The 20663-nt window shown below is 38.3% G+C and overlaps 1 protein-coding gene, 1 long non-coding RNA gene and 1 pseudogene across 2 annotated transcripts; 2 read left to right on the plus strand and 1 right to left on the minus strand.

Moving 5' to 3' along the window:
• Positions 1-10394, plus strand: part of LOC114819818 (probable E3 ubiquitin-protein ligase BAH1-like 1) — a 40480-nt pseudogene extending 30086 nt beyond the window's left edge.
• A 4947-nt stretch (positions 10395-15341) lies between these two features.
• On the plus strand, positions 15342-17228 carry LOC103413369 (uncharacterized). The gene is made up of 5 exons (XM_070808129.1): positions 15342-15412; positions 16162-16268; positions 16401-16439; positions 16588-16730; positions 16897-17228. Exons 2-5 carry the CDS (start codon positions 16196-16198, stop codon positions 17035-17037), a joined length of 396 nt encoding a protein of 131 aa, XP_070664230.1. The 5' UTR covers positions 15342-15412; positions 16162-16195; the 3' UTR covers positions 17038-17228.
• Positions 17229-18926: 1698 nt separating this feature from the next.
• Positions 18927-19808, minus strand: LOC114823388 (uncharacterized). Its single transcript, XR_011573164.1, has 3 exons — positions 19679-19808; positions 19436-19525; positions 18927-19183 (listed from the first exon to the last, which is right to left on the minus strand). It is a non-coding gene; the product is annotated as an uncharacterized lncRNA (long non-coding RNA).
• Positions 19809-20663: the final 855 nt, after the last annotated feature.

Genomic DNA, 20663 nt, shown 5'->3' on the forward strand with positions numbered 1-20663 from the left:
TGGCACTAGGATTCGACCTCTTGTGTTACGACCTAGCCGACCTAGGTTTGGAGGCCCACGTACTGAACGATCAATGGTATTCTTGCCGCAAGGCCTTCTGGGCCGAGAATGACCCTACATTCGGCCTAAACTGTTATTTTGGGCCCAAACAGAAAGGAAAACTAATGAAAATGACTTGAAAACGTTGAGTTTTAACGATAAGGACAAAATAAAGGGTAAAGTGAATAGTACCAAGATTGACTTTTTAGTGAAAAAATGTGGTTTTTCTTTAAAGTGAACAGTACCGGGAGCTTTTCGTTAAAGTTCCCTTAAAAGAATGCTAACGCTATGTATAAATGGTTATGTTTTGTTTTATGTATGAATATTGATATATATAATTGTAGGGAGCGGCACATGCACAACTTATTTTCAATTTCTGATTTTCAATTGATTTGATTTATATCAAGTTTGGGTTGGAATGGATTTGACTGCATATCATATGCAAGTCGACATGTATTATAAAGCAACAAATACAAATGCATATATAAAGTGGATGTCAATTGCTTTGTGATTTATATATAATAGCATATATGAATGAAATCTGTATGCATATGGACAGTGGCGAAGCTACGTGAGGGCGAGGAGTGGCGGCCGCCCCTCCCCTCGCCGGAAATCAAGCCCAGGAGTGGTGGTTCCGCCCCTCTGGTCTCGTCGAATGTGATGAAATTCCGTATGGTTTTCGGTCTTTTGGATGTCCCTGCTCTATCCCAGCACAGGCTGATCGCGTGCTCTCTTATTTTCCACAAAAAAAAAAACATAGGCCAAAGAAAGGAGGAACGAAGATCTGCATTTTGCAATTTCTGGAGAAAGGAAAATAAGTTATGGAACTCTGGTTCTAACGAAGAAGAAGAGAAAGGAAGAAGAGAGAGACTTTCTCTCTCTCCCATCCCACGTGACCTTTCTTAATTACAATTTGTTTTTTTTTTTAAATATTGGCCAATCAATTGGCACCACCTAACCTGCTTTGTTTTATTTTTTAATTATTGTCAGATTTTTATTTGACCACTCTTTTAATATTTTTAAGCCATTTGTTTGACACTATTATTTATCTTAAAATTCATTATAAATTTATACAAGCTTCAAAAAATAATTTGTAAAATATTACGAACTCCTCATTATTTTATTTCTTTCTCTTCCCATCAAATTCAACAAAGTAATAAAGAAAATTTGTAAATATTTTTATATATTATATGTTTTATAATAAATATTTTTTGGATATTATAAGCTATATAATAAATAGACAATTATTTATACGGTATATAATAAATTTATTCAAATTTGCCTACGCCCTCGCCTAAGTGTAAAGTCATGTCCATCGCTTGATTAGAGCTTAGCATCTTTTAAAACTTTGCTAATTATACAATTAAGTAATAGGACGATACAACGAGAAACGGTGCTAAATCATCCTTCAAATAATATTGTTGTTCAAACCCTCCTTCGACTATTTTGAATAGTCCAAATCCTCTTTTGAATATTTCGCCCCTCCTCCAGAAAATTCCTGGCTTCGCCACTGCATATGGAGATATCATTTGTGCATTAATTGTTTTAAAAAACTCTCATGATATCTCCATGTTTGATTCACCATACAATTTGGGCATTTGATTAATTACAGATCAATAACAGTTTTGCGTTGCTTAATTTTCTTGTAATAAAGCAAACATAAATATGTGAGCATCCATAGATTTTTCGAATGTCAATTACTGTGAATACATTAACTGGTTTTTGGGTTTTATGCTGACATTAGTTTGGGATGGAATTTGAGGCTTACGGTATTATTACATTTTTAAGCATGTGACAGATTCCTTATCGATTTGTGCATAGACGTTGTAATTATGGGCATGCGATTAAATCTATATCAAATATAACTTGCATAAGTTTCTCTGCATATTGATGCATGCATACAAGAAAATATATGAATAGATGAATGAACATACATGTGTGAAATATGTTTTGGCTACAATCGTTGTGGAGCCAAAAATATTCACAGGGCGACACGTGAATTTTCGGACAAAAAGGACAAAAATACCCTTGCAGTACAACGAGGTTCCTACGCGCAAGCAGCGGGCAACCCTCTTTCAACCAAGACAGAAGTGCCCAAAATAGGTAACAATTCAAAGTCCATCTCATCAAATCCTTTCTACAAGGTAATTCCCAAACACATTCCTTTTAAATTATGTTAATTGGCTAATTAATGGGTTTATTGCCTAATTAACCCATTAATTGTCAATTAAACCATCCATTATATCCAAATAACCACAAAATACATCAAATTCAACCCTAAAACACCACATGACCGGCTATCTCCATTTCAAAACCTAATCCATCACTTTTTTCTACCTTTTTCACCATTTCTTCCTTTTTATTACACAATAAATTCAAAAACCACCAAAACATTCATTTTATGTTTAATAGCCAAATAAATTGGCTAATTAAACCTAAATCAAACCCAAAAAACCCTAGCCACCTCCTATCCCTATAAATATACTCTCATTCTCACCACAAAGCCAAGTCCAATTCTCTTACAAAAAATCCCAAATACTCTAAACACTATTTCTCTCTAAAATTCTAACTTTGGCATCAGAGGTTCTTCGGCCAAAGCCCCCTCCATTCATCGTGGGCGCGTGAGGCTTTTGGCCTTAACCTAAAGTGCTAGTTGTTTTGTAGGTGCAAAATCGTCCAAGATCGAGAAGGAGAAAATTTGCATCCACAATCGTTATTGTGCATATATGGTGGATCTGTATACATTGGTGTAATGTGGGTTTTAGTTTGTAATTATCTTATTTTTCATTAGTTGACCCAAATTAGATTTTGTGGCTATATATATTAATCATAGCCTTAAAAATTTATTTGTATGATTATATAGGTCAAGCTATAAATTTTGAGAATTAGTTTGTATCATCCATATACAGGGATGAGAAACAAATTAGCTTATGTGAGTTGTTGTCAATATTTTTGTACAACACAAATTGACATTGCCGAATGCATATTAATTTAATTCATGAATTCATAAGAAAGCATGTGCTTATTGTATTGTGAAAATCATGGAATAAGTTGCATGCTTATTGTATAGGTGTATTTGTGATTTCCTTCCGCCATTATGTTTTGATTGAAATCGCAAATAGGGAGGAAGATGAATTTTGAGTTCTCCAGAAAAAATAGTGGTCTTGATTATCTCGTTTTAATCAAGACATATTGTTGTGATATATAACCAGACATTATCAAGATTGGTTGATCTTGCTCAATGGATATTGATCTAGTTAGGATCAAATTGAAAGCAAAAATATTGTGCTTGCTATTCTGATTTTGATCGTTGTTTAAACTAGTGATTTTGGGTTTATGTGAGATAAATTTTTCCGAATGGATTGAGACTTTTTTTGTTTTTGATACATAGACTGTTTGCATAATGGTTTATATGTATATAAATAAATTGAGATTATGCAATTGGTGAGGAATTGGGAACCAATAGGTTCAAATCTCCGGTATCTTAATTTATTGGTTGTGCAGTACTTTTTACTTATGCTCAAGTGGGAGAATCATATGTTCGAATGTGAGTATAAGGCTAAGAGTATTTAGGCCGGTCATTATAATTCATTTGGATGCTTAGAAACCAGTTTATGGTTTTATTGAAGCAACTAGTTAAATTATTTATGTTAATTAATTAGTTTAAGTAATGAGAAATTTAGTGCTATTTGTTGGAACTAAACTTAACTTGAATGCTTAAAAACCAATTTATGGTTTTATTGAAGCAACTGGTTAAATTATTTATATTAATTAATTAGTTTTAAGTAATGCGAAGTTTAGTGCTATTTGTTGGAACTAAACTTGACTTGATATAGTGGGAGTAAACTAATTTATCTGTTTGTTCTGGTCAAGTAAAAACACATTGTTATAAATACAAATTTGATGCATGTGATCATGAAATCTATTTGCATATAGGTCGCATCAATGTTTCTTTGATTATGCATTTTGAAATGTATAGATATAATGTATGTGATGTGAATCTCTTATGCAATGAGACTAACTGATCAAATTGATCACTTCTATTAAAAGTTTGTGAAGCCGAAAATTTAGCTTAGTTCATGCTCAAGTGGGAAAATATAAGATATAAGGATATGAGCATGATAGTAAGTGGGTTGTGATTTTGACAGCTGGTATGATTGATTCAAACTAGTATAGAAGGTCATATGATAAAAGGATTATATGAATCGCTAAGGAATAGGATTGAAACTGCAGAAGGATCCTATCATATCGGTTAGCATTCAAAAGGATATGAATTTGGTTCCTTATATGGATTCTGATAAGTTGTTCAGTGTATTGCAATGACTGTTAGTTAATACAGTTGATATTAACTTGTACTTAACTTGGTTGTGTGAAGTATGGCCTAGATGAGTGGGAGCAAATTGGTTTGGTTTTGCTACATCAGTTGGTTCACATAATTACCAAGTGCAAATTAAGTATGTTGTGATTTTTGGGTTAATTCTACGATGTAACAGAAAAGATTCTTAAGTTCCATACTTAAAAATGCATAAGGAAGTTGTATGTGAGGTTAAACTTTTGCTATCCAAAAGATTTGGTGATCACTTCTATGAATATGAAAGGCTATGTGATTAATATGTTTCATACTCAAGTGGGAGAATGTTAAAATATGAGTATATGAAACTGAATATTATAGCCGGTTGTAGTGTTTCAATTGACATTGAAAAGTCTTGCTAGAAAGCTTAAAACTATCCTAATTCTTGTGGGATTGAAATTCAAATATGATTTGAATTCATATTTGGTATCCTATAGTGATTCTAATAGGAGAATCAATTAGGATTGATCTATTATAAATAGTGGTCACTGCTCTCAGAAAATGTACACTCAATATTGAATTAAGACCTATTGTTAGTTTGAGTACTTTTGGTTTTGCAAGAGAGGAGAAGGTGCATTATTTACAATTTTGCTTTGGCTTCTTCTGCTACTGTTTTTACGGGTTAGTTTGTCATTGTGTTTATCGAATTGTGATTTTAATACTTTTATAAATTTGTGGTTCATGAGCTTAATCTCTTCACTTATATTTTTGATAAGCTTAGTCTTACCCCTCAAGATTAATGATGAGAAACCATCTCTTGCCTATGAGCTCTTTGATTCCGCTAAGCTTGATATTTTTTGACTTGTTCCATATGCTTGGTAAGTATCAAGGTTTTCATATATTGGATTATTGAATATGTATTTGAGTTGTTAATATGTTAACACTTATAGGGTTTTTACCACCTGCAAAAGTAGGAATAAAAACACTTAAAAATACTTGCAGGAGAACAAGGTAGTTGTAGTATAAACGGCTCAAGCAAGATTGTTTTCCACATGGATTGAATGAATAATTTGTGTTTAAAACCAACTCTTAATTTATTATTTAAAACAAAGTTTGGAAAATGTTGATTTTAGAATTTAAAATAATAAAAACGAACTTAAATTAAAAACAATTAAATTAATTAATTAGAAACCAATTTAAAGAAAATCAATTTGTAAAAGCCTTAGGGTTCAGCCGTCACCTTAACAATCTTACGTAATTCTTCCAATTACTTATGAATTACCATGCATATTTCGAAGGTTATATTTTCCTAATATATATCCTACTTGGAACCTCCAACATAGAACGTATATCTAATGTGGATGCAAATTTCTTCCTCCTTGTTCTTGGACAAAATTGCACCTACAAAAAAACAACACCTTAAGTCAAGGCCAACAGCCTCATGCGCCCACGATGAATGGATGGGTGACTTTGGCCGAAGAACCTCCGATGCCAAAGTTAGACTTTTGAGAAGAAAAAAATGTTTGGAGAATTTAGAGAATTTAACAAGAGTGTAGAACTTAGGTTTGGAGAAAATGAGGGTGTTTATATAGGGGTGTGGCCGGCCCCTTAGGGAGGAGGAGGACCAGCCACTTGGATGGTTTTTTGGGTGAGATTCATGATTTGTTAGCTAATTAATAAATTAATTAGGTAATAAATCAATAAATTAGCTAATTAATATAATTAGAAAGGAATGATTTGGGGGTTACCTTGTGGAAATGATTTGATGAGGATGGATGAAATAGGTTTTGAATAAATACCTATTTTGGGCACTTTTGACTTGATTGAGGGATGATTGCCCACTGCTTGCGCGTAGAAATCTCAATGTGCCTCGAGGGTAATCTTGTCTTTTTAACCCAAAAATCCATGTGTCGCCTCCATATTTTTCTTGATTATTTTTTGCTCCACAAATGCCCCCACACCTGCTGGGCTACTTGTAGGAAAGGGTAGCAAGTGTAGAGATCTCCAACTTTGATGCAGATTCTCACTTGGACTTGGAATTAGATTCTTCTAAAAAAGGGAAATAAATCGCCTCCAAATCCTATTTAAGCCTACCTTAAGTATGAGATTAAATCAACTTTGGAAGGCAATTATTTGTCCATACAAGAAAGAGAGAAAGCTAGAGGATATTTGTTCTCCCTCCCTAACATTCTTATTTTCTTGCCCGTGCAAAGAACCTTATTCCGTTGATTTCTTTGTCTTCTCCATGCCGCACCTATGTAAGAAAAACTTAATTCTCCTTGTCTTCTTCTTGGGTGGTGCTGCCACGGGGTAGTCGTCAGGGTGGTGCAGCACGTCGGTTGGTATGAGCCAGGAGTCGGCTTGGCATGGACCAAGAAGGTAGTGTGGTAGGGGCCATTGCTTGTGCTGCTCGGCTTGACTGAAGCCAATGATTAACTCAGCATGGGCTGAGGAAGTGGCGTGGCATGGGCCACAGTTAGGGCTGCCTTGTTTAAGCTGCTTGCCAAAAATGAGGAACTGCTTGAGTTTGATTTCTCAGCTGCTGTAGATGGAGCAGTCAAGGATGAAGTTGCCAAGATCGGAGATGCTGGAGATGAAGTGTCGGCTGAGCGAACTGTTTAGTGCAAAGTGGCTGTTGCCCCCTGATCACTTGCTGCCTAGTTGGTATTCAAGCATTCGACCTTTTGACCTATGTGGCCTTCTCGCACTAGAGAGTTTACCAAGATGGGTGTCAGGTAATTAGTTTACCCTCTCGTAGTGGAGAGCTTGCCCATATGGGTGTTAGGGAATTGGTTTACCCGCTCACAGTGGAGAGCAATTAGTTTAACCGCTCACAATGGAGAGCAGATCCATCTGGGTGTAGGGGAATTGGTTTACCCTCTTGCTGTAACATCCCACATTGACCAACAGAGAGGGGGTAATGTGCCTTATATGTACATGCCTACCTCCATATAGCACGAGGCCTTCTAGGAGCTCAATGGCTTCGGAGTTCATCACTCTGAAGTTAAGCGAGTTTGTGCGAGAGCATTCTTAGGATGGGTGACCTACTGGGAAGTTCTCATGTGAGTTCCCAGAAACAAAACCGTGAGAGCGTGGCTGGGGCCCAAAGTGGACAATATCATGCTACAGCAGAACCGATCTGGGACTTGACAGAATGGTATCAGAGCCACTCTGTCATTCGGTGGGAGTGTGCCAACGAGGACATCGGGCCCCTAAGAGGGGTGGATTGTGAAATTCCACATTGACCAACCGAGAGGGGGTGATGTGCCTTATATGTACATGCTCATCTCCCTATAGCACGAGGCCTTTTGAGAACTCACTGGATTCGAATTCCATCGGAACTTCGAAGTTAAGCGAGTTTGGGCGAGAGAAATCCCATGATAGGTGACCCACTGGGAAGTTTTCGTGTGAATTCCCAGAAACAAAATCGTGAGGGCGTGGTCGGGGCCCAAAGCGGACAATATCGTGCTACGGCGGAGTCGAGACTGGATGTGACAGAATGGTATTAGAGCCACTCTGCCGTGCGGTGCGAGTGTGCCGACAAAGACGTCGGGCCCCTAAAGGGGTGGATTGTAACATCCCACATCGACCAACGAAGAGGGAGTAATGTGCCTTATATGTACATGCCCACCTCTATATAGCACGAGACATTTTGGGAGCTCAATGGCTTCGGAGTTCTGACCCACTGGGAAGTTCTCATATGAGTTCCCATAAACAAAATCATGAGGGCGTGGCCCAAAGCGGACAATATCGTGCTACGACGGAGTCGGTTTGGGATGTGACACTCGCACTGAAGAACAATTAGTTTAATCTCTCGCATTTGAGAGCAGACCCATATGGGTGTTGGGGAATTGGTTTACCCTTTCGCATTGGAGAGTAGATCCATATGGGTGTCGGGGAATTGTTTTACCCTCTCACAATGGAGAGCAATTAGTTTATCCTCTTGCAATGGAGAGCAGACCCATATGGGTGTCGTGGAATTAGTTTACCCTCTCGCATTGGAGAGCAATTAGTTTATCCTCTCGCACTGGAGAGCAGATCCATATGGGTGTCGGGGAATTGGTTTACCCTCTCGCACTAGAAAGCAATTAGTTTATCCTCTCGCACTGGAGAGCAGACCCATATGGGTGTCGGAGATTTGGTTTACCCTCTCACATTGGAGAGAAATTACTTTACCCTTTCACACTGGAGAGCTTACCCATATGAGATTCATCTTTTTGAAGCCTTCTCTGCGGGCAGTGGCGAAGGCTTTTCTTATGACCATATTCCCAGGCTAGAACTACCGGATCTTGGGCCATTTGTTGTAGATGGTGAGAAGTTGCTGCTGGTAGGCTATGATGCGGGTGATGGTAGCGTTTCTCCTCTGCCAGATCTAAGCGTGTGGCCATCTCCTTACTATTCTGCTTGATGCTTGGCAGTAGAGTGCTGATAATTGGCACGATGATATTGGGATGAATGATTACTTCTGAACCAAATGCCAAAGAGAAATGAGTCTTACAAGTGGCTCGTCGTTTGGTGGTGCAATATGCCCATAGACATTCGGGGAATTCATCTGGCCATTTTCCCTTCTTGTCAGAGAGGGACTTCTTGAGGCAGTCGAGGATCGTCTTGTTGGATGCTTTGAAGCCTAGAGTGATCGCCTGCTCGGGCATTGAATCGTCTGGGGTGACAAGGACCACGCATGCTCCCGAACCTGTGTAGTTTGATGCGCCGTCGACATGCAAATGCCAGAAGTCTCTATCGGGTGGAGCAGGCGTGGCTAGGGCGTGCTCGGCTACCTCCGGGGAGTCGTTGGGCCGCTCTATTGCGTTGCCTAGGCTAGGCGTGAAGGCGCAGTAGGAAGTCATGGAGCTGATATCATGTTACACATAACAGAAGATGCTTAACTGCCAGTATTAGGCTGCTTTAGAGCTGAATTATGGAGCAAAGGTCGGCTGGGGCCATGTGATGCATTGCAAGAGGTGATTTTCAATTGCCGGTACATGTTGCTCCTATGTAGAATCTTTTGGGCCGACAAGGACAAAACTTGCTTCCGAGTGTGTTCTTCTAGTGTTCGCTGCCCTTGGCTTGCCTTTTGGGCTGAGTTGTTGAGTTCGTCAGAAAACTTTGCATCCGCCAGTGTCTACGCCTTTATCGTCGCGTGTCTGGATTAGGCGGAATAGTGCATCATGAGGATGACTGGGTGCGTCTGAAGGGGCTGTACAGCTTTTTATCCTGCCTGTGAATTCAAGTCTTGTATAAGAGATTTCTAAAATTGATATGAAATGTTGTAGCACTCTTAAAATACCGCTCTCACTCTTCAATAGTTCAATTGCATATTTCATGCCTCTTATGATGTAGGAGCACATATGACTGGTCCATAACACTTGACATTTTTTTCCCGCAAACTGCGAAGACTGTGATGTACAATTTTGATTAGTTCAACTAAAACATAAACCTTCAGTAGCTGTAGTGTAGGAATACCAAGACATTAGTAGGTAGGTGTTGTAGACAAGAAAGCATGTTGATGTTGTTGCGCTTCATTTGAGGTTTCATGTGATTTATTTTTGTCTTCCGCTTTACAGGACACGGTTTTTGATCCAGTTTCTCTTACAAGCGGCCATATATTCTGCTACATGTGTGCTTGCTCGGCTGCATCAGTGCCTATTGTCGATGGATTAAAGTCTGCAGAGCCTAAAGAAAAAATGCCCTCTATGCTGAGAGATGAGTAAATATCTTCTTTCTAATTGGATGGAGTGCTTCGCTACAATCAAAACTATTGTTGCTCACTGTTTTGTGATTTTTCGTGTTGATTTCAGGCGAGAGTTTTCGAAGGGGCTGTACATTTAGAAGAGCTTAACATGTTAATTAGCAGAAAGTACGTTTTTGTTCAGCATATTCTCATTTAGAATCCTTATATGAGTAAATGATCATCCTTTACATGCAATTTTTCATTCTTATTTATTCATGTTTTAACAGCTGCCATGAATACTTGGAGCAGAGACTCCAGACCGAGAGAGTACAGAGGGTTCGGCAAGCAAAGCAGCACTGGGAATCCCAGTGCCGGGCATTCGTTGGCGTTTAGTCGCTGCCCCGTGGTTGGGCTTCTGTAACCCGCCAACTATTTTATAGTTTGGAAAGCCATTAACTTCTTGTTTCTGGCTGTTTAGCTTCTTGTATGTAGCGTTTGAATAGCATATGTTGTCAAAGTTTTGGGACTTAACATTCGGTTCGAGTAAATTTGCATTTTTGGATTATGGTCAAATGCATCCTGGCTCCTTCAACCTTGCAACAAAGTATCCGAGGGTACAATTATATTTTGTACTGCTATTTGTATCATATTTATTGATCACTTAACTGACCACTTATATATGAGATCCACCTACATTAGAATTTAGAGTCCAAATAGCGGCACTAGTATTTCAGGGGTGGGATCTTCTTTGGAATCCCATGCATGGCTTGGACGCGGTATCTTCTTGGAAAGCTTTTCTTCGCGGAGAGCCGGGGAATTATGTTCAATTGCTTTCGGAGGTTGTGGTACCTGCTGTGAGAATTGCTGCTGTCAATACTTGGCAGGCCAAGGACCCCGAACCAATGCTGCGGTTTTTGAAGTCTTGGGAGAATTTGCTGCCCCCTTGTGTTCTTGAATCCTATACGGTAGTCTTGCCTAAACTCAAGGATGCCGTTGATTTGTGAAACCGCGTCAAGACACCATTGGGGTTGCGTCCATGGCTACCATACTTGTCCCACGTAATTGATACCAGTACTGTAAGAACTCATGAATTGCAGAATACAACAACAACAACAACAACAAAGCCTTTTCCCACTAAGTGGGGTCGGCTATATGAATCCTAGAACGCCATTGCGCTCGGTTTTGTGTCATGTCCTCCGTTAGATCCAAGTACTCTAAGTCTTTTCTTAGAGTCTCTTCCAAAGTTTTCCTAGGTCTTCCTCTACCCTTCGGCCCTGAACCTCTGTCCCGTAGTCACATCTTCGAACCGGAGCGTCATTCGGCCTTCTTTGCACATGTCCAAATCACCGGAGCCGATTTTCTCTCATCTTTCCTACAATTTCGGCTACTCCTACTTTACCTCGGATATCCTCATTCCCAATCTTATCCTTTCTCATGAATTGCAGAATAATGGAAGAAAAGAATGTAAGACTTAACTTATCAAAAATAAAAGTTAAGAGATTAAGCTCATGAACCACAAATTTAGACAAGTATTAAAATCACAATTCGATAAACATAATGACAAACTAACTTGTAAAAAAACAGTAGAAGAAGAAGCCAAATTAGACTTCAAACAATGCACCTTCTCCTCTCTTGCAAAACCAAAAGTACTCAAACTAACAATAGGTTTTAGTTCAGTATGGAGCGTATATTTTGTGAGAGCAGTAGCTTATTGGATTAACTCTTGTCAACATGATTTAGACTTCTTTATAATATCAATTATCCCAAGACTTGTAAGAATCATACTCATACTCTTACAAAGAATGCAGTTGTTGAGAGAGAGAGAGAGAGAGCTATGAATTTCAGTATATTTCATCAAGTGAATTACAATGACAGTTTCACACTATATAGCTTAATGGCTCCCTTACACTCTAAGCTATTAGCACCAACAACTCTAACTAATAGCTGCAACAATTCTAACTAACTGTCGCATTAGCTAACAACCTTACTTACTGTTTTGCCATAGCACAACTAATCTTTAGACTATACTACCCTTTGGTCAATATTGGTTAATATCCCCCCTCGATCTTAACTTGGGTGGCCAAGCTTAAGATTGTAACAGTGCTTGACAAATGAAGGACCATGTAAACCCTTGGTTAGTATGTCAACAGATTGATCTTCAGTAGGAATGTAGCTGACTTCCTAAGTCACCTTGTTGCACTCTCTCTCTCGAACAAAGTGGTAATCGGTATCCAAGTGCTTTATCCGAGAATGAAACACCAAATTTGCACTCAATGCAATCGCATACATATTTTCACAATGAATGACTGGAGGTGTAGGCAAAAATAATTCCAAATCCTTTAAAATATACATGATCCAAGCTATATCAACAACACTGTGAGCCAAGGCCTTACATTCTGCTTTAGTAGAACTCCTGGAAATCTTTGACTGCCAAAATATAGGATTATTGCCAAGAAAAAACTATATATCTAGTCACACATCTTCAAGTATTCAAGTCTACGGCCCAATCTGAGTCTGAGAAGGCATTAAGACTTGCTTCTGCATCTGCTGAATATAGAATCCACTGTTTCGGTATACACTATGTGTCCTATATAGTGCCATACTTCAATGTTCCTTGAAGATATCTTAGTATTCGTTTCACAGCTCCAAGATGAATATCAGTTGGTGATTTCGTAAACTGACATACTAAATGTACTGCAAATGCAATATCTGGCATAGTGAAGGCCAAATATTGTAAGGATCCAACTATACTCCTATAAAATGCAGGATCATTGAGAGGAATTCCTTCTGTCACTAACAACGAGTTGTGTGCTTTGCATGGTGTTGAACAAAGTAAAGAAAATCAAGGATCGAAATTAAGAGGTGTGTAAAAGATAAAAAAAAAACCGCAAAAATGACAACCCTAAATCAAAAGAGATCACAATAAATAAATGGCTATAGTCTCTGATATTTGCGTAACTCCTCACTTTGGTCCCTGATATTTGAAATCAATAGAAATAGTCATTGAGTTTGTCCACCATTAATCATTTTGGTATTTCCATAAAAAAATCTTCATTAAATAAAGCTAAATAAAAAAAAATACCCTCCATTTTTGTCACATCATTTGACCCATTGTTTATTAAATTGAGGGTATTTTTATCATTTTTGTCCTTATTTAATATATTTTTTTATGAAAAAACTAAAATGATTGATGATGGACAAACTCAAATACCACTTCTATTGATTTCAAATCTTACGGACCAAAGTAATGAGTTATACATATCTCAATGACTATTTTTGCTAAAAAAAACCTAAATAAATAAATGTGTGCATGGGAGAAAAGTAGTTTGCAGGAATCACTCCTTATTGCGTAAAAACAAAGCGGCTTCTGCACATTTGTTATTTTCCGCGACAGTTTATTCCTCTACTTTGCATTATACAGGTGCATGAAAATCACTTCATGTCGCAGTTAGATTCTTACCGGGGCCGGCGAAGCCCACGGCGACGGAAACCTGGACCTTGGCGTGGACGATGATGAGCTTGAAGGGAGCTTTGTCGCCGTCGAAGGACTTGAAGAAGTGGTCCAAAGTCCATTCCAGAGCGTACTGGCTCTGCTCGCTCTCGTCCGCCCCGATCACCATCACTTGCTTGTCTGCCGCCATTAATGCTCACCCTTCTCTCCCAAGTCCTTCACCGTCTTTCTTGTGTTATCGTTTCTCTCTCTAGAAAATCAGCTTTTTTTTGTCAGCTTTTGGAATAAGAGCTTTTCTTGCCGGCTATTTATACGAAGGCCTTGTGCTTTCAATGGAATCGGTTCGAACGAGCGAGCTTGCTTGCTTGATTCTTCATACTTGGTACAAACAGCGTCGTCTGATTTGGTGGATGTGAATATAGCTTAATTCCTAATCATTCAGGTTACCTCTAGAAAGAAACGACGGGCGGTTAAGGCAAAACAATCACAGATTGGCGCGTGAATATAGCTTAATGGTATTCCTGTTTCTCTGCTATTGGCAATGGATAATTAGTAATTGTTAATTGTTGATTAAGGCAAATACTAATAACAGGGTAAATGTATAATATGAAATTGACTAATCAAGCAACACCAGAATTTTTACTAGATCATATTATTATTATGAGTAAATTGTCGATTTGCCCCTTGAACTATCACCTAATTTTCGATTTGTCCCCTGAACTTTTTAATTGGAAAATTAAGGACTTAACTAATTTTTTTGGCCGATTTGCCCCTGCTGTTAATTTTTCATTCACCCCATCCAAATTTTTGTTAAATTGAAGCATTTGCACAACATGTAAGGGTAGTTTGGTCGCTTCACTTTTTAAAATAATTGAAAACCTTAGATTTCTAAAATATAAACCTAAGCAAATATGTGTGATTCTATAACTTTTGTGTCTAAATGTCTAGCGAAGTGACGTTTTTGTCCACAAAGGAGAATCACATGGTGTACACGTGATAAGAGTTAACGTTAATTTGGATAAAATCTATGAAAAACTAACGGTAGGGGGGAAATTGGCCCCAAAAAAAGTTTAAGTCCTTGATTTTCCAAATAAAAAGTTCATGGCGAAATCGAAAGTCAAGTGATAGTTCAGGAGACAAATTGGAAGTTTAGCCTATTAGGATTAACAAGTAAGCTTGCTAAAAACCCGTGTTGCATGAAACCCTAAGCGGCCCTCATTTATAATTTCAGCAGTGAAAACTTCTTACCAATTTGTTGGACATGAAACAAATTCTTGCAATATGAGAAAAAAGCTTCCATGTCAGCGTCTATTTAGAAGAGATAGCAACAAGAGTTTCTAGCAAGCTGACTTGTTAGTTTTAATAATTTATGCAAGTAGCCAACTCCTAGATAATGGTTCAAACAAGCAAACATATTAGCCGAAAACCTACGCTGAAATTATAAATGAGGGCTTATAAGGGTTTCTAGCAAGCTGACTCGTTGATGAACTCGAGAGAATATTTTGCTGTTATTTGGGTGGGTTTTGTTGGAATTAATGGAGGAGTGCACCAGTGTGCCAATTTTGGAGTTATGGAGTGCACCGGTGTGCCAATTTTGGAGTTATGGGGTGTACATATAAAAACACCAATGTTTATTTTATTTTATTTTCTTATTCTTATTTATTTAAGGGTGATTTTGGAAGTTTGGTAGATAAAACTTGGTAGTTGGATGTAGATATAAGATAAAACTTTGTGTTATGTGATATGGCCTAATTATCTCCTCGTAACTGTTAGAATTTAAAATGAAAAATTTATAATATTTTATGGATATGGATACCGGCCCGGCCCGCTTGGCCCATGAAACAAAGTCTACTATCTTTAAAATCCGAGGCCACACCTTTTCCCCTTTCACTTTAGGGTTTGTGTTCAATGTCCGCGGAAAACTCCAAAACCTGAAGCCTTGCACATTCTTTCTATGCGGGTATGAAAATTCAAAATTCAACCTCTTACTTTGTTTGTTTTAATTTTTATGATTTTTTTTTCTAAATTTTTTCTTTCTTTTTGCTTTGGATCTCAATATCTCAATGCTTACCCGTTGGTTAGGGAATTTAACATGTAATTCACAAATACACAGAGGCAGGGGATTTTAAAAATATATTCCCAGAACCCTAATTTGGGGTTGTTTTTATTTTTATTTTTTACCGTTCGTATGTTTCATACTTTATGGGATAACAAGATTTATTATTGGGCGTGGACAATTTAAATTCAGCCTCAGTAAGATCGATCTTTTGTATTCACTTTGGATTATGCAGCTTGTTGTGTCTTATGCTCGCTTAAAGTTAGCTTTCGTTCATCGGTTTGGACTCCATGGTAATCCAATTGAGCCGAGGGCTATGGTTTTGTTGTCATACACGTTTTGGGATATATCTGGAATCCTACACCAGTAGTTTGATGATCACGCCGAGTACCCCAAATTGTTTTTAACTAAAATTGTTAGCATGCGATGCGAGTTTGATATCTATTGTAATTGCCGGTACTTGCGATCAGTTTTGAGATTTAAGGGTTAGCATCTAATTCTGTAAGGGTTAGCATCTAATTATGTCATGTCTTTGTCGCGGGATTGAATCGTTTGGAACAGTTTTCTGTTTCCATTTATATTCTCGTTTTGTTTCAGTATGTAAGCCTTTGTCTTATCTCGCAGGAACTAAACTTTAATTTGTAAACTTTTAGTTGGGACGGCTTGTCGAATTCTCAAACCAAAATTATGGCTCGTTATTATACTTCCCGTTCACGTTGGGGTCCACGTAGGGGTTCATGTTCGAGTTCCATTTCCACTGGTGAGTAATTACGCTGGTATTTCGATTGTTTAAATAATATGTCAATCTGTGAGATGATTTGTTTGATTAGAATGAAACAGCCTTTCAATCTTTTTTTTATAGTCATTTATGCTTTTTCTTCTTAATTTGCAGTACCCCAATCCACTTACTCTGCTTTATCTGGCAAAAGGAGTAAGTATAAACGGCGCCCTTGTAATTTAGTTTTGTACGCTGCTTGTGCTTGTTGGGGCTTCAATGCCTAGAATAATAATAATTTTCTCGCTATCTAACACGTAATTATTGTAACTAGCTAATAACATGTAATATTTCTATGAGTTAGGTCCTAGTGCCTGTGACGAGGTTGCGGTGAGATATCCAAACGGAGGTTCTACGGTCTTTTATCATTCAAATTTTCGTCCAAGTGCAATTGGTCGTGGCATTTCTGATGACCAATGCCAGTGGTTGCTTCGGGCGGTTGTTGAGGTACTTTCAGTTGCTCGATTGAAAAAAAAAAAAAAGTCTATGTGCTATCTTGTTCTGCTTCTTGTGTTGGTCTTGTCAATCTTTGGAATGGAAAACAGATGCTAGATCATCTGTTTCTACATAAATATTGACAAGTGTTGCATCTATCTCTCTCTTTTAATGGCAGCTAAGCCTTTTTGGCGGGCCTGATGACCCGGAGTTTAATCTTTTCCGAGGTTCCCTATGGAAAAAGTGTGGCATTGAGGTGGATGTTGAGAATGGTTCGTCCAAGAATGATTCGACTTGCGCTAGTTCGGCTCAGGATTGAATAAAGATGAAGAATAAATGTGTGATTTTGGACCTTGGTGCCGACTAGTGCGTGTAGTTAGCTTTGTTTATAAAAGTAGTAATTCCACATGCAAAAAGGATTTACTATAGGACCAATTTGCTTTGGATTAAGGTTATGTTGGGAGCTATCTATGAACTTTACTCATATGATCTGATATCAGCTATTCCTCATTTTTAAGTCTCCTATAATTTAACTTGAAAATATCATTTATTCTTCAAGTCGTATTTCATTTCTTGAGTATTATCATATATATTTATGAAACAATGAGCATTAGGAGAAGAATGCATTACCTGCGCAAAATCAACTTTGGTAAAAATCTCAACTTTTTGCTTTAAGGAAAACAGGCATTTGGCCTTGGTTGTTTATTTATGAGCCATTTTTGGGTGGTCGTACACACATTTGGCTCACTAATGGATAATGGCGTTGAGAAGGAAAAGAGGGGTGTATGATGAGCAATTGAGCCAACTGAATTTGCAGCTGGAATCCACTCCTATTCAAAGTTTGGAGCCTGACTAGACCTGGCAATAAAATGTAAAGATGCTCTTATGTAAATTTCACTGGAATGCATATGAAAAATAAAAAAAACTAGTGAATTAAGAATGAACACAAACCTGCATAGAAAGCTTTGCTACAATGGAAGTAGAAGCATATGAAACTCGTAAATAAACTACAACCGATGACATGGAATAGAGGTGAAAGCAAGTTTCCAATATTAATCTGAGATAAACCTCTGTTGAACTTACATTGTATGAAATGTCACTATATTTTCAAAACACATACTACAAACCAAGCTAGCTAATATCTATCGACATTCATTTACTAATTCATGAATAACGAACCAGTAAGCAGGAAGTTTAAAACGAAACATGAAGTGTACAAGTGTTACCATACATGTCCAGTGACTGATTATGCAGTGTAACTTTTGGCATGAGGTACCAGCTAGACAAAACAAGATTAAAATGCATATGATCCATTACCGACCACACAATTAAGTGAATTTTCACAGATGTAAACCGAAATTTCATTCTGTTTGTACCATACTTGACCAATCCCGAAACTACTGAGTATCGGTCAACGTTATACCATCAAAGACCCATAAGAGTTTCCCACCAACCAGGAGGCCAATCACAGCGCGACACGTGTCGATATCAGAAGCCAATCATAGCGCGACACGTGTCAACATCAAAAGCCAATCACAACACGACACGTGTCAATGTCAGAATGAAACTAGAAACTCTCTTCTATAAATAGAGATCATTCTCTCACAATATTTCTTAATGTCATTTGTACTAAATCATTCACTTGTACTCACTAAAGGAGAGCTTGAACATATGTACTTGTGTAAACCCTTCACAATTAATGAGAACTCATCTACTCCGTGGACGTAGCCAATTTGGGTGAACCACGTACATCTTGTGTTTGCTTCCCTATCTCTATCCATTTACATACTTATCCATACTTGTGACTGGAGCAATCTAGCGAAGGTCACAAACTTAACACTTTCTGTTGTACCGAAGTCCTCGCTGATTTTGTGCATCAACATTTGGCGCCGTCTGTGGGAACGACACTTATTCCCACTCTCTTCAGCTTAGGGCTGGGCACGGGCCGGGCCGAGCCGGGCCGAACCTAAGTTTGTAGGAACCTGACATTACCCGAAACGGGCCGGGACGGGGCGGGGATTGGATTTTCTTGTATAGGAACCGGACATTACCCGGCCCGGTTAAAACGGGCCGGTTCGGGCCGGGTCCACGGGTACCCTTTTTTTTTTTTTTTAACTGCACTGCACAGTTTGAAAACTGCACAGTTTGCAAACTGCACAGATTGCAATTTGCAACTGCACAATCACAGTGACACTGCATTTATGCAGATTTTGCACAAATTCACCATTATTCACATCTAATCTAAATACAAAGTCTAATATCCAAGTTCATAAATTAAGTTTTAACAATACATCCAACAACAACAACAAAGCCTTTTCCCACTAAGTGGGGTCGGCTAAAGTTTTAACAATACATCCAAAATAACAATATTACATCGTCCTCCAACATCTAAAAATGAAATCCACATAATAGTTAGCTCAGTCTTGCTCCTCAAAGAATGTATGCTCGATCTATATAAAACCAAACTGCACATATATCAAAACTGCACATTATAAATCAAAACTGCACATGTATAAATCAAAACTGCACATATATAAAAACTGCACATATAAGTAAAACAAAACACACACACATACACACACACACACACACACAGAGAACATACACACACACACGCACATACACACATACACACATGAAAATAGCTTACTAAACCAGAAAATGATAACTAGAATTGCACTTTAATTTCTGGAATTAAACATGAAAATGGCATATACCTCCTGCTTCACTCATTCACATTTGCACAGATTCAAATTCTGTCCTAGCCCTAGTAGATTCACTCATTCACATTTGCACATTCCCAGCCCCTGCAGATTCACAGTCACTCATAAATCCGACTACACTATAATCAAATGCTCATAAATCCCAGCCCCTGCAGATTCACAGTCACTCATAAATCCGACTACACTATAATCAAACAACAGTTCATAAATCCGACTATACTATAATCAAATGCTCACATTCTTTGACACCCAAGAGAAGGGCAGTAAGGAGAAGTTGCTTGGACCGAATGAACAATCTGATTGAGTGTGTTTGTTCTCCCCAAGAGAAGGGCAGAAAAACTCAGCTGCCACACCAAAAACGTCTGCACAATGTGGATACAGAGTAAAAGCTGAGAAAAGGAATTTCCATGAAATCAAAACGCAGGGAGACTACTTAAATCAAAACGATGGCCATAAGTCTGAAAAACGCAGGGAGACTACTTGAATCAAAACTAGAAGAAAAAAAAACCCCCAAATCTGAAAAACGCACACAGTTCTTGTTCTTGATCCAAATTCCAATTAAATTCAAAATTGTCTACCATCAACAAAAAAAACCCCAATACATCCCAATACATCCCAGATAACAATTAGCACAAGAAATAATGCAAAATTTGGGAAATAGGTTTAGATTTGGCAGGTTTAAGCATCAATTAACATCAGAGGTTTAGATTTGGCAGGTTTAAGCATCAATTAACACGAAACCTTAACAAAAACTAGAAGAAAAGAAAACCCAAATCTGCAAACTCAGTTCTTGATCCAAATTCCAATTAAATTCAAAATTGCCTACTCATATTGAAATCCCAATCCCAATGGACCCAATCCCAACCAGCTGACCTCGCTTTTCAATTTTTGGAGAAGTAGACTTATGGTAGCAGTGTCGTCGACGGCGCTGGTGTTGTCAAAGACGAGAGAATCGCGGTTCTGGGTCCTGGGATGTCGTCGGTGATGAGGTGATGATGGTCGCGACGGCGATGATGGGCTGGGTTCTTTGGGACGTCGTCGGAGTCGAGGCAGTCGAGGGAGAGGGAGTGACAGATGGTGGAGAGGTGGTGGGAGACTGGGAGTGAGAGTGACAGTGAGAGTGTGAGACTGATTATGGGGCTCGGGAACTAGGTTAGAAATTAACGGTTAAGATTGGATGATAGGGTATCATTCAATCTCGACCGTTGATTATAATTAGAAA

The sequence above is a fragment of the Malus domestica genome, chromosome 11 (genome assembly GCF_042453785.1).
Source record: "Malus domestica chromosome 11, GDT2T_hap1".
Classification (NCBI taxonomy): Eukaryota; Viridiplantae; Streptophyta; class Magnoliopsida; order Rosales; family Rosaceae; genus Malus; species Malus domestica.

What these genes read in the sequence shown, in the direction of transcription:
- LOC103413369 (XM_070808129.1), top strand. Translation starts at nt 16,196, where the DNA reads ATGGCTCGTTATTATACTTCCCGTTCACGTTGGGGTCCACGTAGGGGT. An exon ending in TGCTTTATCTGGCAAAAGGA is followed by an intron (nt 16,440 to 16,587) that starts GTAAGTATAAAC and finishes TCTATGAGTTAG; the next exon opens with GTCCTAGTGCCTGTGACGAG. An exon ending in TGCTTCGGGCGGTTGTTGAG is followed by an intron (nt 16,731 to 16,896) that starts GTACTTTCAGTT and finishes TTTTAATGGCAG; the next exon opens with CTAAGCCTTTTTGGCGGGCC.